At 48.1% G+C, this 12557-nt stretch overlaps 1 protein-coding gene across 13 annotated transcripts in view; it reads right to left on the bottom strand.

The window, feature by feature from the left end:
* Positions 1-3980: 3980 nt before the first annotated feature.
* Positions 3981-12557, bottom strand: part of LOC111857616 (gamma-aminobutyric acid receptor subunit alpha-6-like) — a 32758-nt gene continuing 24181 nt past the window's right edge. For 6 of the 13 annotated variants that reach the window (XM_023838679.2, XM_023838684.2, XM_023838688.2 and 3 more), the window contains 2 exons: positions 11419-11660; positions 3982-6063 (listed from right to left, as the gene is read on the bottom strand). In XM_023838679.2, the coding sequence (XP_023694447.2) occupies positions 5551-6063; positions 11419-11660 (755 nt within the window). In that variant the 3' untranslated portion in view covers positions 3982-5550. Of the gene's footprint in view, positions 6064-6584; positions 11661-12557 lie in introns of all 13 variants that reach the window. The other 7 variants (XM_072707123.1, XM_023838687.2, XM_023838681.2 and 4 more) reach the window with 6 other exon arrangements.

Below are 12557 nucleotides of genomic sequence, written 5' to 3'. Positions count from 1 at the left end.
CGGAGAGACAGACCCAGAAGGGAGACACAGGGGGAACACCCACAGGCGACACGAAAGGGCCAGGGGTGCCAAAAGGAGGGACAAAGGGACCAGAAGGAGAAACAGGCGGGACGAACGGAAAGGGAGGAGGAACAAGGGGAGCACGAAAAGGCCCAGGCGGGCGACGGGCAGCGGCCGGAGGGGCCGCAGGGGAGAGGGAGAAGGGAGCAGGAGGGGACCACCCAGGGACCAAGGGGACGGGACGAGGGAGTGACGGAGGGGACCAGGAGGGAGCAGGAGGGAACACCAGGGAAGGCAGGCAGGAGGGGGAAGCCGCGGCAGGCGGAGGCGCAGCCGCAGCCGGCGAAGGCGCCGTCCGACGCCAAGCCGGAGCAGGGGGGCCCGGAGGCGGCCGACCGGGAGCCGGAGGCGGGACCGAGGACCGGCACCCAGGGACCAGGGGGGGGCCCGGCGGCGACCGCCGACCCCGAGGCGCAGGACCCGCAGGCAGCCACCGAGCCAGAGCTAGGGGCCGAACGGGCGAGCCAGGGGGCATGGCGGGCGGGACCCAGGCCCGACGCCTGTGTCCCCGTCCCTTACGGGACACTGACAGGCGGGGTCCTGGGCGGTGCTGGTCTGGCCGGGGTAAGGGCGAGGGAGTCTCAAGGGAGGTCAGGTCTGGACAAACAAGTGTCTTGGCCTCTAAAGAGGCAACAGGCGGGGCAGCCGGAGCCTCAGGTGTGGCCGCAGGCAGAGCGGCGGCCTCAGGCGGGGCCACGGGCAGGACCGGAACGGCGGCCTCAGGCGGCGCCGCGGGCAGGACTGGAACGAAGGCCGGCTGGACAGGCGAGCAGGGCTGGGCCGGCTGGACAGGCGAGACGAGCAGGTCAGGTGAATCGGGCTCGGGTGTGCGGCCCGCAGGGGGCGCTTCATTGCGCGCCACCAGCACACGGGCAGCAGGGGGCGTAACCGCGGCAACCTGAGGCAGTTCAGGTGCCGGTAGGACAGGTAGGTCAGATGCCGGCAGGACAGGCAGTTCAGGTGCTGGCAGGACAAACAGTTCAGATGCCGGCAGGACAGGCAATTCCGATGCTGGCAGGTTGGGCGCTGCCCTCCCGCGGCCAGCAGGGGGCGCTGCCGCGGGGCAGAACCCCCCCCCAAAGGCGCGCACTCCGGGCGCGCCAGAGAGGGACACCCCGGCGGGCGCCACCAGCACGCGGCCAGCAGGGGGCGCCTCGGCGGGCGCTGTCACCCCGTGGCTAGCCACCGGGACTGTAGGCAAGCCAGGCAGGGCAAGCGGGTCCAATGGGACAGACGGGTCAGGCAGGTCAGGAGGTGCCGCTGACAAGGCGGCGGAAGCTGCAACAGGCGGTGCCGCAGGCAGAGCGGCGGTAGCTGCAGCAGGGTAGACAGGCAGGACGGGCGGTGCCGCTGACGAAGCGGCGGAAGCTGCAACAGGCGGTGCCGCAGGCAGAGCGGCGGCAGCTGCAGCAGGGAAGACAGGCAGGACTGGCGGGTCGAGCGGTGCTGCCGGCATCGCGGCGGCTGCAGCAGGCGGGGCTGTAGGCAGCTCAGCCGCGGGCAGATCGGCGGCGGCAGCAGGCAGCGCAGCCGCGGGCGGATCGGCGGCGGCAGCAGGCAGCGCAGCCGCGGGCGGATCGGCGGCGGCAGCAGGTAGCGCAGCCGCAGGCAGATCGGCGGCGGCAGCAGGCAGCGCAGCCGCAGGCAGATCGGCGGCGGCAGCAGGCAGCGCAGCCGCGGGCGGATCGGCGGAGGCAGCAGGCAGCGCAGCCGCAGGCGGATCGGCGGAGGCAGCAGGCAGCGCAGCCGCAGGCGGATCGACGGAGGCAGCAGACCGGAGAGGTTGTGCTGCTGGCTGATCGGCGGAAGCTGCAGCAGGCGACGTCGCTGGCAGAGAGGAGACGTCAGCAGCCGGCGGTGCCGCGGGCAGAGCGGCGGCATCAACCGCCGGCAGGTCCGGACCGAACCGGTCCGGTGCAGGAAGGAGGGGTGCTGAGCGCGTATGCGCCCTCCCTTTTCGCGCTTTAGGGACCCGGGGACTGGCGTCTCTAACAGCGCTGTTCCCTCTCCCAGGACAGCGCTCTGGCCAGGCATCCCCAGTCTCCAAAGCAGGCAGGTCCTCCGCGTCTTGGGGCCCACCCATCACCCAGGCGTCCTCCAAGGCGGGGCGAAGGGAGCACGTTCCCAAGAAGAGAGTTGGGGCGGCTTCTTCAGCCTTTCCCTTTCGCCTCTTCTTTCTCCTTCTGGATCCGGAAGGCAGCAGTGGGGTCGCATCAGCGGGTGGCGAGCGGTACATCAGCCCGCTGTCAAGCTCCACCTGCCTTTGCAAGGCTGCAGCCGCTACCTCCCGAAGCTGCTGGAGGCTTTCGCGCACCACGTCCGCTTGGTGCGCGTCGCCGGGGACGGATATCCTCTCCAGGATATCCCGGCTTCGGTGAGCTAACCGGAGTGCTGCGGGATCCTCTCGGATCTCGGGTTGGGCCAGCCAGTATAGGACCTCGTCTACCAAGCCGAGGTACTCTTCCTCGGCTAGGGGGGATCCTTTCTTGCGGAGATCTGTCATTCTGTCAGCTTCGGGATGGAACGCGAGCACGGAAGCAGGCGAATGAAGCCAGAAGGTCCAGTGCAGGGTTTATTATAGGTAAAAGGACAGGTGCAGACAACGACGGACCATACAACGATGACAGATCTGGGGAATACAGACTGAGACTCGGACTAAATACACAAGACTAGGTAACAGAACGAGCTACAGGTGGGAACAATTAGGGCGAAACAGAAGGTAATGAGGTGGGCGTGGCACACATCGGGAGCGGACGGAGCGGGGCGTGACAATATACAGACACGTTTTAAATTCCTCAATTTTTTTCTGTTGATGCTGCTGCTGCGTCTCTCTATAAAATAAAATTTCACTGACAGCGTTACGTGAAATTTAAAAAATCCTATTAGACCTACTTTGAATGACAAAATGAATTTATTTGATTACCGATCTTTACTTTATAGGCTTTTATACTTCAATTTACTATAGACTTGATATGGTACAACCATATAAAACTTGCTCGCGTTTTGCTTTGGCTTCCGCCTGTTCGTGTAGCACCCTCTCATGTTTCTGAGAAAAGTGATTCCAAAGTGAATCTTTACTCACTGAAACAGTTTCACCACATTATTGTTCTTGCTCTACATTATTGTCATCTATACGTTTGATAAGAATAGTACACTTGTATGATTTATCAGTTTCCTTTGTGAAATACTTTGCGAATTCCATCTCGTTCCAATTTGTGTAACAGTCTTGATAATTGTACAGATGAATTCTGGGTAGATTTGGGCGCGCCTCAGAATCGTAGTGTGAGCGGTATCGGAGCGAAATTGGAGAGACAGAGCGACTGCTCCAGCCTTAATTAAAAAACCGCTTCGCGCTCTGACCAAATTCAGCCGGCTCCGCTCCTCGCTCACGCTCCGCTCCACTCCGCTCACATGCTCTGATTCAGAGCCAGCGAGCAACAGACTTTCAAAATAATACTACTACTAATATAATAAACTGCGTTAATTCGCGATAAAATAATTGTCGGCGTTAATAAAGTACTGCGTTAACGCGATAATAACGCGTTAACTTGCCCAGCACTAATATATATATATATATATATATATATATATATAGAGAGAGAGAGAGAGAGAGAGAGAGAAAGAGAGAGAGTTCCATATATGTTTAGTAGACCGTTCAAGGTTTCTGGGGTGTTTTTAATGTTTCTGTGACATAAACTCGTGGAGTGTTTCAGGCGGTTTGGCGAGATATGTTTGATCCTGCGGGGGATCGCCAGCTCCAGAGGGTTACATTTAAGCAACAGTTTTTAGGCACACCTGTAAAACGGAGTGATAGATCTGATGTGAAATGTCCGAGTGCGATTATACTCTGATAACAGCGCTCATAGAACACCTCTTGTCTGATTAGATTTCTTAGTCAGAACCAACTGTTGTATGATGATTGGTACAAGAATTGAGGCCTGTTTGTACTGCATTTGATGGCACAGTGGTTAGTACTGTTGCCTCACAACTCTGGGACCAAGGTTCAAGTTTTTGCTAAAGCCCCATGTGGAGTTTGGATCTTTTCCCTGTGTCTTTTTGGGGTTTCCTCCAAGTACTGTACAGTACTTTCCTCCCTGCAGTCCAAAAACATACTGAGGTTACCACATTGCCTGTAGGTGTGAGTACTGTGTGAGTGTGCCCTGTGATAGGTTGTTCCCTGACTTGTGCCTATAGCCTGTGGTATAGGCTCCAGACCCCCTGTGACCCTGAACTGGAGGTTCCAGGTATAGAACAGGGTTATTCAAATCACGGTCCTCAAGGTCCGAGCACTGCTGGTTTTCCAGCCTTCCTTTACCTGTGAGCCGGATATGAAGCCTCTGTGGCCAATTAGAGTCAGTAATCATTAAACTAACTACCTGGGAGAACTGAAAACAAGGCCTGGATTTGGAATCGAGGTCCAGATTTAAAGAGCTCGGGTATAGAAAATGGATGGATGGAATGAACTTAAAAAGGTACCTATAGTGTGTTATGGATGAGATCTTCATAAAACATTTGAAATGTATAATAAATGTGGGGCGGCATGGTGGTGCAGTGGTTAGCACTGTTGCCTCACACCTCTGGGACCCAGGTTTGAGTCTCCCCCTGGGTTACATGCATGTGGAGTTTGCATGTTTTCCCCATGTCGTGGGGTTTCCTTTAGGTACTCCAGTTTCCCCCCACAGTCCAAAGACATGCTGAGGCTAATTGGAGTTACTCAGTTGCCCGTAGGTGTGCTTGTGTGAGTGAATGGTGTGTGAGTGTGCCTTGTGACGGGCTGGCCCCCCATCCAGGGTTGTTCCCTGCCTCGTGCCCATTGCTTCCAGGATAGGCTCCAGACCACCTGCAACCCAGTAGGATAAGTGGGTTGTTGGATGGATAATAAATGTGACCATAATGTCTTACCATTTTTCTAAATATGTATAGCCATGTTTAATATGCTTTAAGAATGTGTTCATGACATTCCTTGAAAATGTTACCAAAATGTTTTTCTGTTTTGTTCTTTTTTTAAACAGGATGGATGCAGTGTACCTCTAACGTGATCTTCAAGCCACACAGAACTGTTTAAAGAAATACAAAATGGAGAAAAAATACATAAAATTTATTATACAGTATATTATCCTCCAAAAGTCATTGACTAAATGACTGGCTGTTGTATATCCTAAAAAATCGAGGTAACAATAATAACGGATTACAAATGCGTTGCTTACGAACACCCGAGTGACACTTTCCCTATAAAGCTACTTCTTTCTGCTGAAGCACATATAGCTGCTTACCACAGTTACCCAGCCAAGGCGGTGAAAATAGAAAACTTGTGTTCATTAACACAAGGCAATATATATCAGAAGCACTTATGCTAAAGGAGACCACACACAACGTGGGCGATAGCTGAGGTAATTGATTTGTAACTGTAGTTAGCGAGTGTCTGATAATCACACTATTATTTGTTCTATTTTGTTTTGCCAGTGGTGTAAAAGCATAGATACTATCAGGCTACCCATCACTAGTTTCCATTGTGTCCTTGGACAAGTAGACCACCCAGTAAACCATGTTAAATGCTCCGAATGAGACCGGGAATAGGATGCGGGCATATTTGTCGATTTTGCTGGTTGCGTCTGAACTGGGTGAAGATGAAGAGGTTGGTGGCAGCAGGGACATGTGTGTAGTCCGTTTGGAGTCTGTCTTGATCCCTATCGCCTGCACAGGCTCTGGCTTGACTTTCTGGAGGGGTGGGGAGCCCGTATGTATGTTTGAATTTGGGGCTACAGGTGTGCTCCAGGGGGCCAGCATCTGTGCTGCATTTAATTGGCTGAATGGGTTGGGACTGGATTCTGACAGGCTGGAAGGGTACAGTGCAGTGGGTGGTGATGGAGCCCGGGCTGCTGCGGAAGCTCCGCCTCCCATAACCTTGAGCGTGCTGCCCGAATCAGATCTTTGGCAGCTCCCTGAAGCCGCCTGGCTCACATAATTCACCCTCTTTCTCAGGCTGCTGTGTACATCATTCTGCTGCAAAACACAAAAGACAACTTAGAGGCAAAATATAATAATTCAAAAGAAAGAATATATAATACTTCAGTGTGGGTTTGCTTCCTAACAGAAAACCATCAATTTCATGGAATCTTTGCTTTTCAATCAAAATCAAGTCTAAAAAGCTTTACATACAAGTATAAAGTAGATAATGAGTAAATATTTACTATCCAATATCAATCTTTATGTTAAAAAGTAAAAATGAGCAACATGTTTGATTTTATTACCCCGCCTTGACTTCCCCATCACTATCTTGGTGGTGGTTCAATAAATTCTACACACATTAAGGGTTCAGGTTTAAGGGATTGCTGTCTATTGATTTCTCTTAACTCCAAAATGCTGTAATATGTTCTAATCCTGTGACAAATATTTAAAGCTTTCACTGTAGTGATAGCCCATCCCAGACTTACAGTATGGGTTAACAGTAAACATAATGGCAACTGACATGATCACTGAGGGGTACGCATGGGGGTGCCGTGGTTACCAATGTTGCCTCATACCTCTGGGACCAGGGTTCAAGTCTGTGCCAGGCCTTCACATGTGTGGAGTTTGCATGTTTTCTCCCCATGTGCTCATGGGGATTCCTCTGGGTTGTCAAATTGTGTGAATGATATTTACATGTCCTGCAATGGCACCCTATCCTGGGTTATTCCCTGCCCTGTGCCCGTTACTTCTGGGTCAGGGTCCAGACCCCAAAAACCCTGCACAGGACAAGAGGGTACCAAAAATGGATGGATGTTTCCGCAGCCAGAAGCATTTTGGGCAACAGAATCATTTCTGATATTGAATGATTATGAGTATTGCTTTTGTTAGTATCGACAGACCGTCCCCAATCCCTTAACCAGTATGGGGGCATGGCTAGTCCAGGGTGCATCCCCAGGCAGCAAAAGGCAGAGGATACCCCAGACAGGATCCCATCTTAAGTCAGGGTACCCACACTCACCACGGGCAACATGCAGTCTGCAAGTACCGCCGGAGGCAGGCATCAAACCCCCTAACCTACTGGGCTACTACCATTATCCTGATCATGTGAAATATGTAAAACATGATCACCTACTGTCCATTTTCTTAAAGGATGTACCGTGTTGACCCAAACATAAGATGAGTTTTTTTTTTCTCGGAATACATCTGAAAATGTGGTGTCGTCTTATATTTGTGGTCTAGACAAGAAAGGGAATAGATGGCACCAAATATGATATTTTGTAACAAGTGTTTTGACCGTAATATAAATTTACCGTAAGATTTCTTGTAAGAGCGTAAGACTCAAAAAGTGGGTCACACCAGATGCGTGAGAGCTGGCAGCCATAGCAGTGCGTGTGTTTAGGGTGTATCCCTGAGTGTCTTGCAAATCGCTGGCTTCCCTGGCTGTGCGCGTCATTAGCGCGTATCCCTGAATGTCGTGCAAATAGTTGGCTTCCCTGGCTGTGCTCGTGTTTAGCGCGTATCCCTGAGTGTCGCGTAAATCTTTGGCTTCCCTGGCTGTGCGCGTGTTTAACGCGTATCCCTGAGTGTCGTGCAAATCGTTGGCTTCCCTGGCTGTGCTCGTGTTTAGCGCGTAACCCTGAGTGTCGTGTAAATCGTTGGCTTCCCTGGCTGTGCGCGTGTTTAGTGCGTATCCCTGAGTGTCGTGTAAATCTTTGGCTTCCCTGGCTGTGCGCGTGTTTAGCGCGTATCCCTGAGTGTCGTGTAAATCTTTGGCTTCCCTGGCTGTGCGCGTGTTTAACGCGTATCCCTGAGTGTCGTGCAAATCGTTGGCTTCCCTGGCTGTGCTCGTGTTTAGCGCGTAACCCTGAGTGTCGTGTAAATCGTTGGCTTCCCTGGCTGTGCGTGTGTTTAGTGCGTATCCCTGAGTGTCGTGCAAATCGTTGGCTTCCCTGGCTGTGCGCGTGTTTAGCGCGTATCCCTGAGTGTCGTGTAAATCTTTGGCTTCCCTGGCTGCGAAGCTGCTAGAATTAAATTGATAGTGGCTGTTGATAGTAACATTCACTTTAAAAGAGCTGTCATATCATTTGTTAATATGACTCAACCTTTCTCCACAATATGCTTTTTTACCCTCTGCTGCATTTAAAACATTCTGCACCCTCAAGGGTTTTGGGGTTAGTAATTTTCATACCCCACCCCCCCAATAAAACATTTGTGTTCTGGAATATTTGCTGTTTAATACACTTATTACAACCTTAATGCCTGTGGTTGCCTTTTAAACAGAGATTGCTGGTTAACTTGTATGTTCTTGTCAAATAAAATATTTTTTCTTTATAAAGGCAAACTTTGGTATTCCAAAATTTTTTTCTTTAAAGTAGTTGTCAAAAAGTAGGGGGTCATCTTATAATCGGGGTTGTCTTATATTCGGGCCAATACGGTATATTGATAAGCATTAACATAGGAATACATGCACCTCAGAATAACTAGAAAGAAAGAGCTATATGAAACCCATACATCCCTGATATTATGTGAAGAAACAACCTGAATTTAGAATCAGTCAAAAGCACTTTCCCTCACTGACAATTCAACCCACTCAGTAAAAACTAGTTCAACAGACGGCTTTGCTAGATGTCTGAGCAACGTTGAGATTTGTTTGAAAAGTGTTGTTTTTTTTCAGGTAGTTACACATTAATGTCAACGCTAACAGGACTCATAGTATTAATATTGCTATCATTATCATATTATCATTATCATTACTTACACATGCCTTACATGCACAGAAGATGTCAAAAGAAGACAAAAGGGCAAAAAGGACATGCAGCAGCAGGGAAAAGTGGACTGTCCGCATGAAATCAGGACAAATAATCACCAGGTGGAAAGTTCAAATTCAGACAGTACAAATCCAGACCAGCAAGATTTTGTTTCAACCAATCAGTTGAGCACTCTGTGGGCTCTCTGTGAGTTAGTGCAACTAACATTTATGGGCGTGTCCAGATCCATTTCACTATTTTGACAGCGGAAAAACCAGACTTTGCGGCAACACAAAGCACATGGTTGTCCTAACTCTTTTAATTATTCAGAGGCGTGTTTTGGCCGTAACATGCAATGAACCAATCAGAATGGTGGGTCACCTCACCTTTAAAAGGCAGCGATGCATGATCTACAGCGGATTGCTATTACAATGATGTCAGATGACGGGAAAAACAAGCTCGTTGCTGAATGAGCACAGCGGTTGGGAAAGGGGACAGCACTTGTACAAATCTAACAAACCACTTTGCGTCACACTTTACGTCGCACTTTGAATCGGTGGAAAAGAAGGCCCTGTGACTATGACTCTTTCTACTCAATTGGTTGGCTGAAACAAAATCTTTGTCTGGATTTGTACTTTCCAAACCTGAACTTTCCACCTTTGATGGTCACCCTATGTACACAACATAGTGTTGTCAAAATTAAAGTCTTGATCTGTCATGTACAAAACTGATTTTTCATGGAATCGATTACTGTATATAGTCAGGGGTGCACATAACTGGTACGCAAGTACGCATTCACCTTTAAGAACGATACATGCGACAATCGATTGTAAAAGCACAAATGCGTACTTATTTTATGTGCATTTGCGCTGCTATGAAAACAAAATATAATGTATTTTAATCTGTATTCATTTGCGGTATATGGGTTAAAATGCAAGGTATTTTCTTGTCATAGCAGCTTCATGGATGAAAGCTTATCCTAACCTGTCTGCAAGTATATTTAATTAAAAAAAGATAAAAGTGTTTCAGGGAATCTCGCAACATTGTTAATTAACTCATCGTCATATCCCTGTTTACTTGGTTTCCTCGTAATTTGTAAGGCTGGTTGAAGCTGCCCCTAAATCTTATAAAATAATGTTTAATCTGAAATCTCTGTGATTTTTCTCCTCCAGGCAATACTACCCACTCTGAAGAATTACAGTCACTCCAATGAAAGCAGCAAACAGGACACAATATGCAGTTGTTTTATATGTTTCTTTAAGCAGAATGGGATTTCCATTTCTTCAGGCTGGCAGTGTTACTGATCCTTTCTGCGATTAGACTCCAGAAGGCCGGCATTAATTAAATTTAAACTCCTGAAGGCATACTCTGATAGTCAATTGGACACTATAACATTAATTTAACTTGCACAAATATACCTTAAAACTGTTATTTTCCATTACGGGTGCATTCAGTGGTCTCTGCCTGGACAGCCAGCTAAGCATGGAAAAATGAGGCAATTGACAAATTTATCTAATTAAAGACTAGTTATTCTACTTCTAGTACTTTATTTTATAACCTCAGCCTGGGGGATTTGGAATAAATAAGTAAATAACCAGGGCCTTTTGTAAGACCGTACCCATCTACATTGAAAAATATCACCCAATCATGTTCCACAGTCCAACCAAACTCCACAAACCGTACACATTCTTACCGTAATGTCCACTCTGATTGCATAATCTTAATTATGATGCAATAAACAATCACATTGCACTGTTGTATAAAACTGCAAAACAGAGACTATGTTGTGTGAGGCTGCATGTGTTAGATGGCTCAGATGAGACAAAGAGGCATTGATTGTCCTTAATTTAAAAGTTATTGCTTGGATATGCATGTTGTTGTGATGAAACAACTGTCCAGTATGTTTAGGAAAAGTCTAACAATCTGCTAACAATCTACATCATGTCCATCACCTGGACCAGGGCCGGTCAAGCCTTTTTTTGGTGCATTTTGACTAACATAACTGTAACTCGTCATCTTTCTTCCCATCCTGACAGACTGATCAGATGGTGGCTTCCTGGATCACGTTTACCCTGGGGTGGCCCTGCTCTGGATTACTGAGTTTTTTCACCATACCAAGGATTCAACCTGAAACAGTGAGGTGTACTACTGGATCCACCATACAAAATAGGTCAAGAATGCATTCAAAAGCATTGAGACTTTCTGAACGAAGTTGAATTCCTTACGCGTGATACCACATTCTTGTGAAGCAAAATTAACTTAATCCTTGAGTAATACTGTAAATAGCTGCTGTGTCTGGACACCCTTATACTTTCCATATATTGCTTACTTACCAATAGTTGTTGGCTGAAATTGCAAGAAAAACTAGAAATTCTTAGTACACCTGAGCAAACGTCTTATCGCAAGAAAAGGTAACCTTACACCTCTAGGCAGAATTACACTAGAAATTGAGTGTTCTCTGAGTAAAGAATTTTAAAGGAGAATAAGCCAGTGAAAGTAAAATCTCAGGGGTCCTCAGTTTAACTCGGGGCAGAGGACAAGTGTTTACCTCCCTGGGCAATGTGGAGGACTGCTCTCTACAGTTGTACCATAATGGCTTTCAGTATCTGCAGGAGGGCCCTTGACCTATGTGTGAGCGGCGAATGCCGACCAGCTGGCTCACATGCAGCACCTCTTCAGCGTCGGTGGCATCGCCTGGGCAGGGGACCCTGGCCGACCTCATCCGGGCAGCCTCCATCCGTACGTTGGTGAAATAGTTGACGGCAGCGAATTCAATAAGGGCGGAGAAGACAAAGGCGAAGCAGACGGCAATGAACCAGTCCATGGCGGTGGCATAGGAGACCTTGGGCAGCGAGTGACGGGCACTGATGCTTAGCGTGGTCATGGTCAGCACTGTAGTGATCCCTGCAAGCAGAAGGACGTGACACAAGTGACCTGACACTCCTCCCACTATTGAATAAGTAAACATTTATTTAGTAGATGCTTATATCCAAAGCGACAGACAATTGAGAAAGCAGGGCCACCCTAACCCTGAAGCAATTAAGGCTTAGGACCCTGTTCAAGGGCCCAACCAGAAATCACTCTGGCAACCACAGTTAAAGTAGGAATAATCTAGATTATATACTTCATAAATTTCTCAAAGGACGTTTACATGAGCTTCCATTCAGACAAACATCACAAACATTTATTAACAGCGGACACTCAAAAAGATAAGGCCCACAGATTTCGATTTATTATTGAGCTTAAATATTATGACTTTGGGGTGCACACTACACACGATCTGGCATAAACCTTCATTGTGAAGAGTCCATTTCAATTTCAGTAAAACATGTAGCTTAATGTAAACAACAACAACTCAAAACAAATTCTGTATATGATGCATCCACCAAATTAACATAGTCTTGTTTGCACAGTTACACCAACTGTATTCTTCCCCAAATATTTCCCTAAATGGCATGACACCCCAACTTAGCTAATTACCCATGAATCACCTGGAGAACAACCTATGAGAAGCTTACAAACAAAAATGACAGCTAATGTTACCCTTTAAGCATTACAGCATTTGTACTGAATCGGTCACACCTGAAAGATTTACAGATAAACAGCTACGGCTACATCACATGCTATGATTTTCTAAAAACAAGGCAGGTCTTTCCAAAAATATTTTTAAGCCGAAAACGAGGCAATTTCTGTTTGATATGCTCAAACCTGGCATCAAAATATATTATTTTATCAGACTGTGTTGTCTCAATGAAAACAGCAGAATAGATAATCTAGTTAATAGACAGCAGCATCCAGTAG

The sequence above is a fragment of the Paramormyrops kingsleyae genome, chromosome 25 (genome assembly GCF_048594095.1).
Source record: "Paramormyrops kingsleyae isolate MSU_618 chromosome 25, PKINGS_0.4, whole genome shotgun sequence".
Classification (NCBI taxonomy): domain Eukaryota; kingdom Metazoa; phylum Chordata; class Actinopteri; order Osteoglossiformes; family Mormyridae; genus Paramormyrops; species Paramormyrops kingsleyae.
This window is presented reverse-complemented; position numbering and strand designations above follow the sequence as displayed.